Source organism: Nerophis ophidion, linkage group LG25 (genome assembly GCF_033978795.1).
Source record: "Nerophis ophidion isolate RoL-2023_Sa linkage group LG25, RoL_Noph_v1.0, whole genome shotgun sequence".
Taxonomy (NCBI): domain Eukaryota; kingdom Metazoa; phylum Chordata; class Actinopteri; order Syngnathiformes; family Syngnathidae; genus Nerophis; species Nerophis ophidion.
Window position 1 is genome coordinate 37,890,082 of NC_084635.1, and position 21,413 is coordinate 37,911,494.

At 42.8% G+C, this 21,413-nt stretch overlaps 1 protein-coding gene across 1 annotated transcript in view; it reads left to right on the forward strand.

The window, feature by feature from the left end:
- The window catches only part of tnfaip8l3 (tumor necrosis factor, alpha-induced protein 8-like 3), a 51,077-nt gene extending 30,863 nt beyond the window's left edge, over positions 1–20,214 (forward strand). Inside the window, exon 2 of the mRNA XM_061887060.1 lies at positions 18,728–20,214. Coding sequence (XP_061743044.1) covers positions 18,728–19,290 — 563 coding nt within the window. The 3' untranslated portion in view covers positions 19,291–20,214. The remainder of the gene's footprint in view (positions 1–18,727) is intronic.
- The last annotated feature ends 1,199 nt before the right edge of the window (positions 20,215–21,413 follow it).

Below are 21,413 nucleotides of genomic sequence, written 5' to 3' on the forward strand. Positions count from 1 at the left end.
GCGAGGGCTGCTACTCCCATGTAGTCTGGCAGTTGTGGCTAACTTGGCGACGGCTGCTACCCCCATGTAGTCTGGCTGTTGTGGCTAACTCGGCGAGGGCTGCTACTCCCATGTAGTCTGGCAGTTGTGGCTAACTCGGCGAGGGCTGCTACTCCCGTGTAGTCTGGCAGTTGTGGCTAACTCGGCGACGGCTGCTACCCCCATGTAGTCTGGCAGTTGTGACTAACTCGGCGAGGGCTGCTACTCCCATGTAGTCTGGCAGTTGTGGCTAACTTGGCGAGGGCTGCTACTCCCATGTAGTCTGGCAGTTGTGGCTAACTCGGCGAGGGCTGCTACCCCCATGTGGTCTGGCAGTTGTCACTAACTCGGCGAGGGCTTCTACCCCCATGTGGTCTGGCAGTTGTCACTAACTTCGGCGAGGGCTGCTACCCCCATGTGGTCTGGCAGTTGTCACTAACTCGGCGAGGGCTGCTACCCCCATGTGGTTTGGCAGTTGTAGCTTACTCAGCGAGGGCTGCTACCCTTCTTCCTAAGTTGCTGGTCAAAGAGCTGTGATTGGGTGGATTCCAAACGTGTCCAACACATCAACAAGATCAAGTTAGATATAATGGATTTAGTTTCTGTCTCTTTTTTATACTTAATTAAAATGTCAGTTCATTGTGTCTTTGTCTACGTGCCATTTTTTTGTTTACTTTGACTTGTCAACTTATTTGAGCAGTTTCCATGTTAAAAAAAAACAAAACAAATAAAATAAGCAGCTTCCAGCCCAGCGCAGGCACAGCCACGACCTGGGTCTACGGCCATGACCCGGGACTACGACCATGACCCAGGACTACGGCCATGACCCGGGACTGAGTGCACCAAAGAAGACCCGGCCAGAACAAAATATTGTACTTTATTTGTTGACTTTTTTGCCAGATCTTTTATTATCATTATCTTTAATGGATTAACTGATGCTTTCACTTTTCTATTCAACTCATTTTATCCAATCAAACATCCATCCATCCATCCATCCATCCATCCATCTTCTTCCGCTTATCCGAGGTCGGGTCGCGGGGGCAACAGCCTAAGCAGGGAAACCCAGACTTCCCTCTGCCCAGCCACTTCGTCTAGCTCTTCCCGGGGGATCCCGAGGCGTTCCCAGGCCAGCCGGGAGACATAGTCTTCCCAACGTGTCCTGGGTCTTCCCCGTGGCCTCCTACCGGTTGGACGTGCCCTAAACACCTCCCTAGGGAGGCGTTCGGGTGGCATCCTGACCAGATGCCCGAACCACCTCATCTGGCTCCCCTCGATGTGGAGGAGCAGCGGCTTTACTTTGAGTTCCTCCCGGATGGCAGAGCTTCTCACCCTATCTCTAAGGGAGAGACCCAAACTCATTTGGGCCGCTTGTACCCGTGATCTTATCCTTTCGGTCATGACCCAAAGCTCATGACCATAGGTGAGGATGGGAACGTAGATCGACCGGTAAATTGAGAGCTTTGCCTTCCGGCTCAGCTCCTTCTTCACCACAACGGATCAGTACAACGTCCGCATTACTGAAGACGCCGCACTGATCCGCCTGTCGATCTCACCATCCAATCTTCCCTCACTCGTGAACAAGACTCCTAGGTACTTGAACTCCTCCACTTGGGGCAGGGTCTCCTCCCCAACCCGGAGATGGCATTCCACCCTTTTCCGGGCGAGAACCATGGAGGTGCTGATTCTCATTCCGGTCGCTTCACACTCGGCTGCAAACCGATCCAATCAAACACTCAGTTTCAATTGACTAAGAACAGCATCTTGTTTTTGAGGAGGTCCTGACACAAATACTCCAGTAAAGTCATAATGCAACACGTATTTGGCTATCATGCAGCAATAGTTAATAAACACAAACCATTTGCCCTACTGCTCCTTTCAAAGGGTTGACAAGAAGATGTAAGTGGAGCCAATGGTATGGCACGGTGTGCCAAATGTTGTGTGGTGAGATCAGTGTGTCGCTCCAGCCTTCTACTTCTCTTCATCACCACGATCAAAGCTTTTCATTCAAGCAAAGTACAAAGCTGACAAGCGACCTTCTCATCCTCTTTGCTTCCCGTGATTTCCTTCTGTCTGCCGAGAGGACTTCCACTAGAACTATATCCACCTTGTCGCTTCACGACACATCGGAAGTGACATCAGTGAAGACGACACAACTACTTGTTGCAGAGTTCAACCTCTGAAATTCGTCGGCAATGCTGGTTGGCCTCTTTTCTCTTTGGATTTTAACACGATAATTATCATTAGTGTCATTTACTAACTTTTACCATCATGAAACCTTTATTAAATTAGAGGAATATTAACATCCTGAGCTGTTATTCAAGTGGAAAAAGAAGCTAACTACTGGTTAGCAAGGATGACTGCATTATTTCAAAGCTGCAAGTTTCCATGAGTTACTTGTTTTTTTGTTGTGCCTACCACCTGTTATTTTAATTCCTCTGGGATTATATTTTGGAATACATAAACACAGTGCGGTTCAAGCCAGCATACTTCTGAGAAGGACAGATGTCCACCATGGTGCTTACTAATTGTACTGTAGAGCCCGCTAAGTGACACAACCTTCAACCCACATGCTAATTTCTTTTCACTTGTAAGACTAAAAACAAGCTTTGCTTCAACTGAAACCCAAGATAAGACGTACACAAGACTAAAAACAAGGTTGACTTGAAGTGAAACCCAAGATAAGATGTACAAAAGATTAAAAACAGAAATTACTTGAACTGAAACCTAAGATAAGATGTAGAAAAGATTGAAAAGAGGGTTTACTTGAACTCAAAAACCTATGATAAGATATAGGAAAGACTAAAAAGAAGAGCTAGTATTAGGCCAGCAGCACTGTGGTCTCCACAGTCCTAGGTCCTGGAGGAGAAGTCAGCCGGAGGAGAAGTAGTCAGTTGTAGGAAATGCTGACACGGCACAATAGCGTCTCTTTAAAGGCAGGCTGAGACTCGGCTGAGGTCAACTGAGAGGAAAACCTTCTCTTCCTCACTGTTGACTTGGCCAGTCAAGGAGGAAGAAAAATAGCAAAGAAGAGGCAGAGCCGAAAGGAAAGTATGAAGAAGACTTGGACACAGTTAACCCTTTACCGCCCTTCTCTCCTCCGTATGAAGAAGACTTGGACACAGTTAACCCTTTACCGCCCTTCTCTCCTCCGTATGAAGAAGACTTGGACACAGTTAACCCTTGACCGCCCTTCTCTCCTCTGTATGAAGAAGACTTGGACACAGTTACCCCTTGACCGCCCTTCTCTCCTCCGTATGAAGAAGACTTGGATACAGTTAACCCTTGACCGCCCTTCTCTCCTCTGTATGAAGAAGACTTGGACACAGTTAACCCTTGAGCGCCCTTCTCTCTTCTGTATGAAGAAGACTTGGACACAGTTAACCCTTTACCGCCGTTCTCTCCTTCGTATGAAGAAGACTTGGACACAGTTACCCCTTGACCGCCCTTCTCTCCTCCGTATGAAGAAGACTTGGAAACAGTTAACCCTTGACCGCCTTTCCCTCCTCCGTATGAAGAAGACTTGGACACAGTTAACCCTTGACCGCCCTTCTCTCCTCTGTATGAAGAAGACTTGGACACAGTTACCCCTTGACCGCCCTTCTCTCCTCTGTATGAAGAAGACTTGGACACAGTTAACCCTTGACCGCCCTTCTTTCCTCCATATGAAGAAGACTTGGACACAGTTAACCCTTGACCGCCCTTCTCTCCTCCGTATGAAGAAGACTTGGACATAGTTAACCCTTGACCGCCCTTCTCTCCTCCGTATGAAGAAGACTTGGACACAGTTAACCCTTGACCGCCCTTCTTTCCTCCATATGAAGAAGACTTGGACACAGTTAACCCTTGACCGCCCTTCTCTCCTCTGTATGAAAAAGACTTGGACACAGTTAACCCTTGACCGCCCTTCTTTCCTCCATATGAAGAAGACTTGGACACAGTTAACCCCCGACCGCCCTTCTCTCCTCCGTATGAAGAAGACTTGGACACAGTTAACCCTTGACCGCCCTTCTCTCCTCTGTATGAAGAAGACTTGGACACAGTTAACCCTTGACCGCCCTTCTTTCCTCCATATGAAGAAGACTTGGACACAGTTAACCCTTGACCGCCCTTCTCTCCTCCGTATGAAGAAGACTTGGACATAGTTAACCCTTGACCGCCCTTCTCTCCTCCGTATGAAGAAGACTTGGACACAGTTAACCCTTGACCGCCCTTCTTTCCTCCATATGAAGAAGACTTGGACACAGTTAACCCTTGACCGCCCTTCTCTCCTCTGTATGAAAAAGACTTGGACACAGTTAACCCTTGACCGCCCTTCTTTCCTCCATATGAAGAAGACTTGGACACAGTTAACCCTTTACCGCCGTTCTCTCCTTCGTATGAAGAAGACTTGGACACAGTTACCCCTTGACCGCCCTTCTCTCCTCCGTATGAAGAAGACTTGGACACAGTTAACCCTTTACCGCCGTTCTCTCCTTCGTATGAAGAAGACTTGGACACAGTTACCCCTTGACCGCCCTTCTCTCCTCCGTATGAAGAAGACTTGGACACAGTTAACCCTTGACCGCCCTTCTCTCCTCTGTATGAAGAAGACTTGGACACAGTTACCCCTTGACCGCCCTTCTCTCCTCTGTATGAAGAAGACTTGGACACAGTTAACCCTTTACCGCCCTTCTCTCCTCCGTATGAAGAAGACTTGGACACAGTTAACCCTTGACCGCCCTTCTGTCCTCCGTATGAAGAAGACTTGGACACAGTTACCCCTTGACCGCCCTTCTCTCCTCCGTATGAAGAAGACTTGGACACAGTTAACCCTTGACCGCCCTTCTTTCCTCTGTATGAAGAAGACTTGGACACAGTTAACCCTTGACCGCCCTTCTTTCCTCCATATGAAGACTTGGACACAGTTAACCCTTGACCGCCCTTCTCTCCTCTGTATGAAGAAGACTTGGACACAGTTAACCCTTGACCGCCCTTCTTTCCTCCATATGAAGAAGACTTGGACACAGTTAACCCTTGACCGCCCTTCTCTCCTCTGTATGAAGAAGACTTGGACACAGTTAACCCTTGACCGCCCTTCTTTCCTCCATATGAAGAAGACTTGGACACAGTTAACCCTTTACCGCCCTTCTCTCCTCCGTATGAAGAAGACTTGGACACAGTTAACCCTTGACCGCCCTTCTGTCCTCCGTATGAAGAAGACTTGGACACAGTTAACCCTTGACCGCCCTTCTCTCCTCCGTATGAAGAAGACTTGGACACAGTTAACCATTGACCGCCCTTCTCTCCTCTGTATGAAGAAGACTTGGACACAGTTAACCCTTGACCGCCCTTCTTTCCTCCATATGAAGAAGACTTGGACACAGTTAACCCTTGACCGCCCTTCTCTCCTCCGTATGAAGAAGACTTGGACATAGTTAACCCTTGACCGCCCTTCTTTCCTCCATATGAAGAAGACTTGGACACAGTTAACCCTTGACCGCCCTTCTCTCCTCTGTATGAAAAAGACTTGGACACAGTTAACCCTTGACCGCCCTTCTTTCCTCCATATGAAGAAGACTTGGACACAGTTAACCCTTTACCGCCGTTCTCTCCTTCGTATGAAGAAGACTTGGACACAGTTACCCCTTGACCGCCCTTCTCTCCTCCGTATGAAGAAGACTTGGACACAGTTAACCCTTTACCGCCGTTCTCTCCTTCGTATGAAGAAGACTTGGACACAGTTACCCCTTGACCGCCCTTCTCTCCTCCGTATGAAGAAGACTTGGACACAGTTAACCCTTGACCGCCCTTCTCTCCTCTGTATGAAGAAGACTTGGACACAGTTACCCCTTGACCGCCCTTCTCTCCTCTGTATGAAGAAGACTTGGACACAGTTAACCCTTTACCGCCCTTCTCTCCTCCGTATGAAGAAGACTTGGACACAGTTAACCCTTGACCGCCCTTCTGTCCTCCGTATGAAGAAGACTTGGACACAGTTAACCCTTGACCGCCCTTCTCTCCTCCGTATGAAGAAGACTTGGACACAGTTAACCCTTGACCGCCCTTCTTTCCTCTGTATGAAGAAGACTTGGACACAGTTAACCCTTGACCGCCCTTCTTTCCTCCATATGAAGACTTGGACACAGTTAACCCTTGACCGCCCTTCTCTCCTCTGTATGAAGAAGACTTGGACACAGTTAACCCTTGACCGCCCTTCTTTCCTCCATATGAAGAAGACTTGGACACAGTTAACCCTTGACCGCCCTTCTCTCCTCTGTATGAAGAAGACTTGGACACAGTTAACCCTTGACCGCCCTTCTTTCCTCCATATGAAGAAGACTTGGACACAGTTAACCCTTTACCGCCCTTCTCTCCTCCGTATGAAGAAGACTTGGACACAGTTAACCCTTGACCGCCCTTCTGTCCTCCGTATGAAGAAGACTTGGACACAGTTAACCCTTGACCGCCCTTCTCTCCTCCGTATGAAGAAGACTTGGACACAGTTAACCATTGACCGCCCTTCTCTCCTCTGTATGAAGAAGACTTGGACACAGTTAACCCTTGACCGCCCTTCTTTCCTCCATATGAAGAAGACTTGGACACAGTTAACCCTTGACCGCCCTTCTTTCTTCCATATGAAGAAGACTTGGACACAGTTAACCCTTGACCGCCCTTCTCTCCTCTGTATGAAGAAGACTTGGACAGAGTTAACCCTTGACCGCCCTTCTTTCCTCCGTATGAAGAAGACTTGGACACAGTTAACCCTTTACCGCCCTTCTTTCCTCCATATGAAGAAGACTTGGACACAGTTAACCCTTGACCGCCCTTCTCTCCTCTGTATGAAAAAGACTTGGACACAGTTAACCCTTGACCGCCCTTCTTTCCTCCATATGAAGAAGACTTGGACACAGTTAACCCCCGACCGCCCTTCTCTCCTCCGTATGAAGAAGACTTGGACACAGTTAACCCTTGACCGCCCTTCTCTCCTCTGTATGAAGAAGACTTGGACACAGTTAACCCTTGACCGCCCTTCTTTCCTCCATATGAAGAAGACTTGGACACAGTTAACCCTTGACCGCCCTTCTCTCCTCCGTATGAAGAAGACTTGGACATAGTTAACCCTTGACCGCCCTTCTCTCCTCCGTATGAAGAAGACTTGGACACAGTTAACCCTTGACCGCCCTTCTTTCCTCCATATGAAGAAGACTTGGACACAGTTAACCCTTGACCGCCCTTCTCTCCTCTGTATGAAAAAGACTTGGACACAGTTAACCCTTGACCGCCCTTCTTTCCTCCATATGAAGAAGACTTGGACACAGTTAACCCTTTACCGCCGTTCTCTCCTTCGTATGAAGAAGACTTGGACACAGTTACCCCTTGACCGCCCTTCTCTCCTCCGTATGAAGAAGACTTGGACACAGTTAACCCTTTACCGCCGTTCTCTCCTTCGTATGAAGAAGACTTGGACACAGTTACCCCTTGACCGCCCTTCTCTCCTCCGTATGAAGAAGACTTGGACGCAGTTAACCCTTGACCGCCCTTCTCTCCTCTGTATGAAGAAGACTTGGACACAGTTACCCCTTGACCGCCCTTCTCTCCTCTGTATGAAGAAGACTTGGACACAGTTAACCCTTTACCGCCCTTCTCTCCTCCGTATGAAGAAGACTTGGACACAGTTAACCCTTGACCGCCCTTCTGTCCTCCGTATGAAGAAGACTTGGACACAGTTACCCCTTGACCGCCCTTCTCTCCTCCGTATGAAGAAGACTTGGACACAGTTAACCCTTGACCGCCCTTCTTTCCTCTGTATGAAGAAGACTTGGACACAGTTAACCCTTGACCGCCCTTCTTTCCTCCATATGAAGACTTGGACACAGTTAACCCTTGACCGCCCTTCTCTCCTCTGTATGAAGAAGACTTGGACACAGTTAACCCTTGACCGCCCTTCTTTCCTCCATATGAAGAAGACTTGGACACAGTTAACCCTTGACCGCCCTTCTCTCCTCTGTATGAAGAAGACTTGGACACAGTTAACCCTTGACCGCCCTTCTTTCCTCCATATGAAGAAGACTTGGACACAGTTAACCCTTTACCGCCCTTCTCTCCTCCGTATGAAGAAGACTTGGACACAGTTAACCCTTGACCGCCCTTCTGTCCTCCGTATGAAGAAGACTTGGACACAGTTAACCCTTGACCGCCCTTCTCTCCTCCGTATGAAGAAGACTTGGACACAGTTAACCATTGACCGCCCTTCTCTCCTCTGTATGAAGAAGACTTGGACACAGTTAACCCTTGACCGCCCTTCTTTCCTCCATATGAAGAAGACTTGGACACAGTTAACCCTTGACCGCCCTTCTCTCCTCCGTATGAAGAAGACTTGGACATAGTTAACCCTTGACCGCCCTTCTTTCCTCCATATGAAGAAGACTTGGACACAGTTAACCCTTGACCGCCCTTCTCTCCTCTGTATGAAAAAGACTTGGACACAGTTAACCCTTGACCGCCCTTCTTTCCTCCATATGAAGAAGACTTGGACACAGTTAACCCTTTACCGCCGTTCTCTCCTTCGTATGAAGAAGACTTGGACACAGTTACCCCTTGACCGCCCTTCTCTCCTCCGTATGAAGAAGACTTGGACACAGTTAACCCTTTACCGCCGTTCTCTCCTTCGTATGAAGAAGACTTGGACACAGTTACCCCTTGACCGCCCTTCTCTCCTCCGTATGAAGAAGACTTGGACACAGTTAACCCTTGACCGCCCTTCTCTCCTCTGTATGAAGAAGACTTGGACACAGTTACCCCTTGACCGCCCTTCTCTCCTCTGTATGAAGAAGACTTGGACACAGTTAACCCTTTACCGCCCTTCTCTCCTCCGTATGAAGAAGACTTGGACACAGTTAACCCTTGACCGCCCTTCTGTCCTCCGTATGAAGAAGACTTGGACACAGTTAACCCTTGACCGCCCTTCTCTCCTCCGTATGAAGAAGACTTGGACACAGTTAACCCTTGACCGCCCTTCTTTCCTCTGTATGAAGAAGACTTGGACACAGTTAACCCTTGACCGCCCTTCTTTCCTCCATATGAAGACTTGGACACAGTTAACCCTTGACCGCCCTTCTCTCCTCTGTATGAAGAAGACTTGGACACAGTTAACCCTTGACCGCCCTTCTTTCCTCCATATGAAGAAGACTTGGACACAGTTAACCCTTGACCGCCCTTCTCTCCTCTGTATGAAGAAGACTTGGACACAGTTAACCCTTGACCGCCCTTCTTTCCTCCATATGAAGAAGACTTGGACACAGTTAACCCTTTACCGCCCTTCTCTCCTCCGTATGAAGAAGACTTGGACACAGTTAACCCTTGACCGCCCTTCTGTCCTCCGTATGAAGAAGACTTGGACACAGTTAACCCTTGACCGCCCTTCTCTCCTCCGTATGAAGAAGACTTGGACACAGTTAACCATTGACCGCCCTTCTCTCCTCTGTATGAAGAAGACTTGGACACAGTTAACCCTTGACCGCCCTTCTTTCCTCCATATGAAGAAGACTTGGACACAGTTAACCCTTGACCGCCCTTCTTTCTTCCATATGAAGAAGACTTGGACACAGTTAACCCTTGACCGCCCTTCTCTCCTCTGTATGAAGAAGACTTGGACAGAGTTAACCCTTGACCGCCCTTCTTTCCTCCATATGAAGAAGACTTGGACACAGTTAACCCTTTACCGCCCTTCTCTCCTCCGTATGAAGAAGACTTGGACACAGTTAACCCTTGACCGCCCTTCTGTCCTCCGTATGAAGAAGACTTGGACACAGTTAACCCTTGACCGCCCTTCTCTCCTCCGTATGAAGAAGACACGTAGGCTCTGATCTACTGAGATCCCAAAGAGCATGTTCAGTAATAATTAAGATGTTGTGGTTATCACCTGCTGTCACCATGGAGACACTCATTTACTGCACATTCATGTGGTCATTCTGTGTTGTCGAACATGCAGCATGGAAATATAATGGGTGTTGTTGAACATGCAGTATAGAAATATAATGGGTGTTGTTGAATATGCAGCATGGAAATTTAATGGGTTTTGTTGAACATCCAGCATAGAAATATAATGGGTGTTGCTGAACATGCAGTATAGAAATATAATGGGTGTTGTTGAACATGCAGTATAGAAATATAATGGGTGTTGTTGAACATGCAGCATAGAAATATGATGGGTGTTGTTGAACATCTATCCATTCATCCATTTCCTACCGCTTATTCCCTTTTGGGGTCGCGGGGGGGCGCCTATCTCAGCTACAATCGGGCAGAAGGCGGTGTACACCCTGGACAAGTTGCCACCTCATCGCAGGGCCAACACAGGTAGACAGAATACATTCACACTCACATTCAAACACTAGGGACCATTTAGTGTTGCCAATCAACCTATCCCCAGGTGCATGTCTTTGGAAGTGGGAAGAAGCCGGAGTACCCGGAGGGACATGCAGCATAGAAATATGATGGGTGTTGTTGAACATGCAGCATAGAAATATAATGGGTGTTGCTGAACATGCAGTATAGAAATATAATGGGTGTTGTTGAACATGCAGCATAGAAATATAATGGGTGCTGTTGAACATGCAGCATAATGCCATCTATGAAACGCCATCAAGAAGAACAGTAGCTATTTACAGCACATTGAGAGTTTTCATCTGCAGTGGTGAATTGGAATGATCCACACGCAAGAAAATGCATGTTACATTTTGTCATATATATATTTGATATAGCGCTTCTAGCCCTTTGTGCATAACTGTGCCAGTTTGCATAAACATTTCAATTGCACTAACTAGAGATGCAAAACAGTTTCTGGTTTGATAAATCACAGTAAATGAAGATTTATATCCAAATAATCAGCATATCATTTGCATATTCATAAGACTAAAGGGATTAGTATGTTGAAGTGATTGTTGTCAGACATGATTAGTATGTTGAAGTGATTGTTGTCAGACATGATTAGTATGTTGAAGTGATTGTTGTCAGACATGATTAGTATGTTGAAGTGATTGTTGTCAGACATGATTAGTATGTTGAAGTGATTGTTGTCAGCCATGATTAGTATGTTGAAGTGATTGTTGTCAGCCATGATTAGTATGTTGAAGTGATTGTTGTCAGACATGATTAGTATGTTGAAGTGATTGTTGTCAGACATGATTAGTATGTTGAAGTGATTGTCGTCAGACATGATTAGTATGTTGAAGTGATTGTTGTCAGACATGATTAGTATGTTGAAGTGATTGTTGTCAGACATGATTAGTATGTTGAAGTGATTGTTGTCAGACATGATTAGTATGTTGAAGTGATTGTTGTCAGACATGATTAGTATGTTGAAGTGATTGTTGTCAGACATGATTAGTATGTTGAAGTGATTGTTGTCAGACATGATTAGTATGTTGAAGTGATTGTTGTCAGACATGATTAGTATGTTGAAGTGATTGTTGTCAGACATGATTAGTATGTTGAAGTGATTGTTGTCAGACATGATTAGTATGTTGAAGTGATTGTCGTCAGACATGATTAGTATGTTGAAGTGATTGTCGTCAGACATGATTAGTATGTTGAAGTGATTGTCGTCAGACATGATTAGTATGTTGAAGTGATTGTCGTCAGACATGATTAGTATGTTGAAGTGATTGTCGTCAGACATGATTAGTATGTTGAAGTGATTGTTGTCAGACATGATTAGTATGTTGAAGTGATTGTCGTCAGACATGATTAGTATGTTGAAGTGATTGTCGTCAGACATGATTAGTATGTTGAAGTGATTGTCGTCAGACATGATTAGTATGTTGAAGTGATTGTCGTCAGACATGATTAGTATGTTGAAGTGATTGTTGTCAGACATGATTAGTATGTTGAAGTGATTGTTGTCAGACATGATTAGTATGTTGAAGTGATTGTTGTCAGACATGATTAGTATGTTGAAGTGATTGTTGTCAGCCATGATTAGTATGTTGAAGTGATTGTTGTCAGACATGATTAGTATGTTGAAGTGATTGTTGTCAGACATGATTAGTATGTTGAAGTGATTGTTGTCAGCCATGATTAGTATGTTGAAGTGATTGTTGTCAGACAAGATTAGTATGTTGAAGTGATTGTTGTCAGACATGATTAGTATGTTGAAGTGATTGTTGTCAGACATGATTAGTATGTTGAAGTGATTGTTGTCAGACATGATTAGTATGTTGAAGTGATTGTTGTCAGACATGATTAGTATGTTGAAGTGATTGTTGTCAGACATGATTAGTATGTTGAAGTGATTGTTGTCAGACATGATTAGTATTTTGAAGTGATTGTTGTCAGACATGATTAGTATGTTGAAGCGATTGTTGTCAGACATGATTAGTATGTTGAAGTGATTGTTGTCAGACATGATTAGTATGTTGAAGTGATTGTTGTCAGACATGATTAGTATGTTGAAGTGATTGTTGTCAGACATGATTAGTATGTTGAAGTGATTGTTGTCAGACATGATTAGTATGTTGAAGTGATTGTTGTCAGACATTATCAGTATGTTGAAGTGATTGTTGTCAGCCATTCTTAGTATGTTGAAGTGATTGTTGTCAGACATGATTAGTATGTTGAAGTGATTGTTGTCAGACATGATTAGTATGTTGAAGTGATTGTTGTCAGACATGATTAGTATGTTGAAGTGATTGTTGTCAGACACGATTAGTATGTTGAAGTGATTGTTGTCAGACATGATTAGTATGTTGAAGTGATTGTTATCAGCCATGATTAGTATGTTGAAGTGATTGTCAGACATGATTAGTATGTTGAAGTGATTGTTGTCAGACATTATCAGTATGTTGAAGTGATTGTTGTCAGCCATTCTTAGTATGTTGAAGTGATTGTTGTCAGACATGATTAGTATGTTGAAGTGATTGTTGTCAGACATGATTAGTATGTTGAAGTGATTGTTGTCAGACATTATCAGTATGTTGAAGTGATTGTTGTCAGCCATTCTTAGTATGTTGAAGTGATTGTTGTCAGACATGATTAGTATGTTGAAGTGATTGTTGTCAGACATGATTAGTATGTTGAAGTGATTGTTGTCAGACATGATTAGTATGTTGAAGTGATTGTTGTCAGCCATGATTAGTATGTTGAAGTGATTGTTGTCAGCCATGATTAGTATGTTGAAGTGATTGTTGTCAGACATGATTAGTATGTTGAAGTGATTGTTGTCAGACATGATTGGTATGTTGAAGTGATTGTTGTCAGACATGATTAGTATGTTGAAGTGATTGTTGTCAGACATGATTAGTATGTTGAAGTGATTGTTGTCAGACATGATTAGTATGTTGAAGTGATTGTTGTCAGACATGATGGGTATGTTGAAGTGATTGTTGTCAGACATGATTGGTATGTTGAAGTGATTGTTGTCACACATTAGTATGTTGAAGTGATTGTTCTCAGACATTATTAGTATGTTGAAGTGATTGTTGTCAGACATGATTGGTATGTTGAAGTGATTGTTGTCAGACATGATTAGTATGTTGAAGTGATTGTTGTCAGACATGATTGGTATGTTGAAGTGATTGTTGTCAGACATGATTAGTATGTTGAAGTGATTGTTGTCAGACATGATTAGTATGTTGAAGTGATTGTTGTCAGACATGATTGGTATGTTGAAGTGATTGTTGTCAGACATGATTAGTATGTTGAAGTGATTGTTGTCAGCCATGATTAGTATGTTGAAGTGATTGTTGTCAGACATGATTAGTATGTTGAAGTGATTGTTGTCAGACATGATTAGTATGTTGAAGTGATTGTTGTCAGACATGATGGGTATGTTGAAGTGATTGTTGTCAGACATGATTGGTATGTTGAAGTGATTGTTGTCACACATTAGTATGTTGAAGTGATTGTTCTCAGACATTATTAGTATGTTGAAGTGATTGTTGTCAGACATGATTGGTATGTTGAAGTGATTGTTGTCAGACATGATTAGTATGTTGAAGTGATTGTTGTCAGACATGATTGGTATGTTGAAGTGATTGTTGTCAGACATGATTAGTATGTTGAAGTGATTGTTGTCAGCCATGATTAGTATGTTGAAGTGATTGTTGTCAGACATGATTAGTATGTTGAAGTGATTGTTGTCAGACATGATTAGTATGTTGAAGTGACTGTTGTCAGACATGATGGGTATGTTGAAGTGATTGTTGTCAGACATGATTGGTATGTTGAAGTGATTGTTGTCACACATTAGTATGTTGAAGTGATTGTTCTCAGACATTATTAGTATGTTGAAGTGATTGTTGTCAGACATGATTGGTATGTTGAAGTGATTGTTGTCAGACATGATTAGTATGTTGAAGTGATTGTTGTCAGACATGATTGGTATGTTGAAGTGATTGTTGTCAGACATGATTAGTATGTTGAAGTGATTGTTGTCAGACATGATTAGTATGTTGAAGTGATTGTTGTCAGACATGATTGGTATGTTGAAGTGATTGTTGTCAGACATGATTAGTATGTTGAAGTGATTGTTGTCAGCCATGATTAGTATGTTGAAGTGATTGTTGTCAGACATGATTGGTATGTTGAGGTGATTGTTGTCAGACATGATTAGTATGTTGAAGTGATTGTTGTCAGACATGATTAGTATGTTGAAGTGATTGTTGTCAGACATGATTAGTATGTTGAAGTGATTGTTGTCAGACATGATTAGTATGTTGAAGCGATTGTTGTCAGACATGATTAGTATGTTGAAGTGATTGTTGTCAGACATGATTAGTATGTTGAAGTGATTGTTGTCAGACATGATTAGTATGTTGAAGTGATTGTTGTCAGACATGATTAGTATGTTGAAGTGATTGTTGTCAGACATTATTAGTATGTTGAAGTGATTGTTGTCGGACATTATTAGTATGTTGAAGTGATTGTTGTCAGACATGATTAGTATGTTGAAGTGATTGTTGTCAGACATGATTAGTATGTTGAAGTGATTGTTGTCAGCCATGATTAGTATGTTGAAGTGATTGTTGTCAGCCATGATTAGTATGTTGAAGTGATTGTTGTCAGACATGATTAGTATGTTGAAGCGATTGTTGTCAGACATGATTAGTATGTTGAAGTGATTGTTGTCAGACATGATTAGTATGTTGAAGTGATTGTTGTCAGCCATTCTTAGTATGTTGAAGTGATTGTTGTCAGACATGATTAGTATGTTGAAGTGATTGTTGTCAGACATGATTAGTATGTTGAAGTGATTGAGGTCAGACATTATTAGTATGTTGAAGTGATTGTTGTCAGACATTATTAGTATGTTGAAGTGATTGAGGTCAGCCATGATTAGTATGTTGAAGTGATTGTTGTCAGACATGATTAGTATGTTGAAGTGATTGTTGTCAGACATGATTAGTATGTTGAAGTGACTGTTGTCAGACATTAGTATGTTGAAGTGATTGTTGTCAGACATGATTAGTATGTTGAAGTGATTGTTGTCAGACATGATTAGTATGTTGAAGTGATTGTTGTCAGACATGATTAGTATGTTGAAGTGATTGTTGTCAGACATGATTAGTATGTTGAAGTGATTGTTGTCAGACATGATTAGTATGTTGAAGTGATTGTTGTCAGACATGATTAGTATGTTGAAGTGATTGTTGTCAGCCATGATTGGTATGTTGAAGTGATTGTTGTCAGACATGATTAGTATGTTGAAGTGATTGTTGTCAGACATGATTAGTATGTTGAAGTGATTGTTGTCAGACATGATTGGTATGTTGAAGTGATTGTTGTCAGACATGATTGGTATGTTGAAGTGATTGTTGTCAGACATGATTGGTATGTTGAAGTGATTGTTGTCAGACATGATTAGTATGTTGAAGTGATTGTCGTCAGACATGATTAGTATGTTGAAGTGATTGTTGTCAGACATGATTAGTATGTTGAAGTGATTGTTGTCAGACATGATTAGTATGTTGAAGTGATTGTTGTCAGACATGATTAGTATGTTGAAGTGATTGTTGTCAGACATGATTAGTATGTTGAAGTGATTGTTGTCAGACATGATTAGTATGTTGAAGTGATTGTTGTCAGACATGATTAGTATGTTGAAGTGATTGTTGTCAGACATGATTAGTATGTTGAAGTGATTGTTGTCAGACATGATTAGTATGTTGAAGTGATTGTTGTCAGACATGATTAGTATGTTGAAGTGATTGTTGTCAGACATGATTAGTATGTTGAAGTGATTGTTGTCAGACATGATTAGTATGTTGAAGTGATTGTTGTCAGACATGATTAGTATGTTGAAGTGATTGTTGTCAGACATGATTAGTATGTTGAAGTGATTGTTGTCAGACATGATTAGTATGTTGAAGTGATTGTTGTCAGACATGATTAGTATGTTGAAGTGATTGTTGTCAGACATGATTAGTATGTTGAAGTGATTGAGGTCAGACATTATTAGTATGTTGAAGTGATTGTTGTCAGACATTATTAGTATGTTGAAGTGATTGAGGTCAGCCATGATTAGTATGTTGAAGTGATTGTTGTCAGACATGATTAGTATGTTGAAGTGACTGTTGTCAGACATTAGTATGTTGAAGTGATTGTTGTCAGACATGATTAGTATGTTGAAGTGATTGTTGTCAGACATGATTAGTATGTTGAAGTGATTGTTGTCAGACATGATTAGTATGTTGAAGTGATTGTTGTCAGACATGATTAGTATGTTGAAGTGATTGTTGTCAGACATGATTAGTATGTTGAAGTGATTGTTGTCAGACATGATTAGTATGTTGAAGTGATTGTTGTCAGACATGATTAGTATGTTGAAGTGATTGTTGTCAGACATGATTAGTATGTTGAAGTGATTGTTGTCAGCCATGATTGGTATGTTGAAGTGATTGTTGTCAGACATGATTAGTATGTTGAAGTGATTGTTGTCAGACATGATTGGTATGTTGAAGTGATTGTTGTCAGACATGATTAGTATGTTGAAGTGATTGTTGTCAGACATGATTAGTATGTTGAAGTGATTGTTGTCAGACATGATTAGTATGTTGAAGTGATTGTTGTCAGACATGATTAGTATGTTGAAGTGATTGTTGTCAGACATGATTAGTATGTTGAAGTGATTGTTGTCAGCCATGATTGGTATGTTGAAGTGATTGTTGTCAGACATGATTAGTATGTTGAAGTGATTGTTGTCAGACATGATTGGTATGTTGAAGTGATTGTTGTCAGACATGATTGGTATGTTGAAGTGATTGTTGTCAGACATGATTGGTATGTTGAAGTGATTGTTGTCAGACATGATTAGTATGTTGAAGTGATTGTCGTCAGACATGATTAGTATGTTGAAGTGATTGTTGTCAGACATGATTAGTATGTTGAAGTGATTGTTGTCAGACATGATTAGTATGTTGAAGTGATTGTTGTCAGACATGATTAGTATGTTGAAGTGATTGTTGTCAGACATGATTAGTATGTTGAAGTGATTGTTGTCAGACATGATTAGTATGTTGAAGTGATTGTTGTCAGACATGATTAGTATGTTGAAGTGATTGTTGTCAGACATGATTAGTATGTTGAAGTGATTGTTGTCAGACATGATTAGTATGTTGAAGTGATTGAGGTCAGCCATGATTAGTATGTTGAAGTGATTGTTGTCAGACATGATTAGTATGTTGAAGTGATTGTTGTCAGACATGATTAGTATGTTGAAGTGATTGTTGTCAGACATGATTAGTATGTTGAAGTGATTGTTGTCAGACATGATTAGTATGTTGAAGTGATTGTTGTCAGACATGATTAGTATGTTGAAGTGATTGTTGTCAGACATGATTAGTATGTTGAAGTGATTGTTGTCAGACATGATTAGTATGTTGAAGTGATTGAGGTCAGACATTATTAGTATGTTGAAGTGATTGTTGTCAGACATTATTAGTATGTTGAAGTGATTGAGGTCAGCCATGATTAGTATGTTGAAGTGATTGTTGTCAGACATGATTAGTATGTTGAAGTGACTGTTGTCAGACATTAGTATGTTGAAGTGATTGTTGTCAGACATGATTAGTATGTTGAAGTGATTGTTGTCAGACATGATTGGTATGTTGAAGTGATTGTTGTCAGACATGATTAGTATGTTGAAGTGATTGTTGTCAGACATGATTAGTATGTTGAAGTGATTGTTGTCAGACATGATTAGTATGTTGAAGTGATTGTTGTCAGACATGATTAGTATGTTGAAGTGATTGTTGTCAGACATGATTAGTATGTTGAAGTGATTGTTGTCAGACATGATTAGTATGTTGAAGTGATTGTTGTCAGACATGATTGGTATGTTGAAGTGATTGTTGTCAGACATGATTAGTATGTTGAAGTGATTGTTGTCAGACATGATTAGTATGTTGAAGTGATTGTTGTCAGACATGATTAGTATGTTGAAGTGATTGTTGTCAGACATGATTAGTATGTTGAAGTGATTGTTGTCAGACATGATTAGTATGTTGAAGTGATTGTTGTCAGACATGATTAGTATGTTGAAGTGATTGTTGTCAGACATGATTGGTATGTTGAAGTGATTGTTGTCAGACATGATTAGTATGTTGAAGTGATTGTTGTCAGACATGATTAGTATGTTGAAGTGATTGTTGTCAGACATGATTGGTATGTTGAAGTGATTGTTGTCAGACATGATTGGTATGTTGAAGTGATTGAGGTCTGGTCTCTGGTCCCTCAGGGCAGGAGAGCTTCAACTCTCGCTCGCTGGCTCTGCAGGCCCAGAAGAAGATGGTGAGCAAGATGGCCACCATGGCGGTGGCCAACATGCTGACGGACGAGACCAGCAGCCAGATCCTGGATGAGCTGTACAAGAGCAGCGTGGAGTTCACCAGGAGCAAGAAGGAGGCGCAGAAGATCATCAAGGACGTGGTCAAGGTGGCTCTGAAGATGGGCGTGCTGTACCGCAAGCAGCAGTTCAGCGTTGAGGAGCTGCAGACGGTGGAGCGCTTCAAGAAGAAGATGAACCAGGCCGCCATGACGGCCGTGTCCTTCTACCAGGTGGACTACACCTTCGACCGCAACATTCTCTCCCAGCTGCTGCTGGAGTGTCGGGACCTTCTCCACGCCGTGGTCCAGCAGCACCTGAGCGCCCGCTCGCACGCCCGCATCGACCACGCCTTCAACCACTTCTCTCAGCTGGACTTCCTGGCGCGGCTCTACGGGGGCGGAGACCAGTACAGACTGTCTCTCGGGAAGATCTGTGACGGCATCAACAAGCTGCTGGACGAGGGCACGCTTTAACCTTTCACCTCTGACCTCTGCTTCTTGCATCGCCTCCTCTTTCCCGTCTCCTGCATCTGTTGCCATGGAGACAGTCAGCATCCTGTCGCCGTGGCCATGTTGGATGAAGACTGTTGTCCTCGCCGTGCGTTGTCTACCCGTGTGTGTGTGTGTATGTGTGTGTTATTGTGTGTGTGTGTGCGTGTGTGTGTTTGTTAGTGTGTGTGTGCGTGTTAGTGCGTGTGTTTGTGTGTGTGTGTGCGTGTTTGTTAGTGTGTGCGTGCGTGTTAGTGCGTGTGTTTGTGTGTGTGCGTGTGTTTGTTAGTGTGTGTGCGCGTGTTAGTGCGTGTGTTTGTGTGTGTGCATGTTTGTGTGTGTGCGTGTTTGTTAGTGTGTGTGTGAGTGTTAGTGCGTGTTTGTGTGTATGTGTGTGCGTGTTTGTGTGTATGTGTGTGCGTGTTTGTTAATGTGTGGGTGCGTGTTAGTGCGTGTGTGCGTACACGTGTGTATGTGTGTGCGTGTTTGTGTGTGCGTGTTTGTTAGTGGGTGTGTGCGTGTTAGTGCGTGTGTTTGTGTGTGTGCGTACACGTGTGTGTGTGTGTTTGTGTGTATGTGTGTGCGTGTGTTTGTTAGTGTGTGTGTGCGTGTTAGTGCGTGTGTTTGTGTGTATGCGTACACGTGTGTGTGTGTGTGTGTGCGTGTTAGTGCGTGCTTGTGTGTGCGTGTTAGTGCGTGCTTGTGCGTGTGTGTGCGTGTTAGTGCGTGCTTGTGTGTGCGTGTTAGTGCGTGCTTGTGCGTGTGTGTGCGTGTTTGTTAGTGTGTGTGTGCGTGTTACTGCGTGTGTTTGTGTGTGTGCGTACACGTGTGTGTGTAAGTGTGTGCGTGTGTGTGTGCGTGTGTAAGTTTAGTGTATTGCTGGTCTTTTATTAAAGATGATTTCCCTCATCGTGTTCTTCTTCTTTCTGACAAGAAAAGATCAAAGGCAGCTTATTGATGTGTTGAAGTTCGACATTAATCATCGTTTTCACAGCACTGATTGAAGAAATGTGAGACAATCACCCAAATACCCACTTGGCCAACACAATGTGTGAACATTGACACATATTATAATTATAATAATAATAATAATACATTTGACTTATAAGATGAACATTGCCACTTATAATAATAATAATAATTAATAATACATATGACTTATAAGATGAACCTTGCTACATATAATAATAATAATAATAACAATAGTAATACATATGACTTATAAGATGATTTAAAGGGTAAAAAGGCATGTCTTTGAGTGGCTTATGTGTTTGTGATGTTTCAGCCTCCCTTTGAGACAAGTCCTGTTTGAAGATGAAAGCTCAGCATGGACTTCAAGTCCTGCTTTGTCAATCACTGAGATTTGAAAAGTGATAGCATGTGTTGTTTGGGACAAGTGGATTCAACAAGTGTGATGTCAGCCAAAAGTGATAGCATGTGTTGTTTGGGACAAGTGGATTCGAGAAGTGTGATGTCAGCAGGAGATGTAGACTACTTCTGATGAGGAGGACGAAGGAAGATGTGAGGACATTCCTAATCTGATGTACAACCTGGTCCATCTCCCATGAAAAACATGAAGACACATTCAGCTGACTTGCATATGAAGGATGTTCGACAGCACCACCTTGTGGATACTTCTGGCATTGTTGCATATGAAGGATGTTTAACAGCACCACCTTGGGGGTACTTCTGGCATTTTTGCATTTGAAGGATGTTCAACAGCACCACCTTGTGGATACTTCTGGCTTTGTTGCATATGAAGGATACTCAACAGCACCACCTTGTGGATTCTTCTGGCATTGTTGTACATCAAGGATGTTCAACAGCACCACCTTGTGGATACTTCTGGCATTTTTGCATTTGAAGGATGTTCAACAGCACCACCTTGTGGATACTTCTGGCATTTTTGCATTTGAAGGATATTCAACAGCACCACCTTGTGGATACTTCTGGCATTGTTGTACATCAAGGATGTTCAACAGCACCACCTTGTTGATACTTCTGGCATTGTTGCACATGAAGGATGTTCAACAGCACCATCTTGTGGATACATCTGGCATTGTTGCACATGAAAGATGTTCAACAGCACTACCTGGTAGATACTTCTG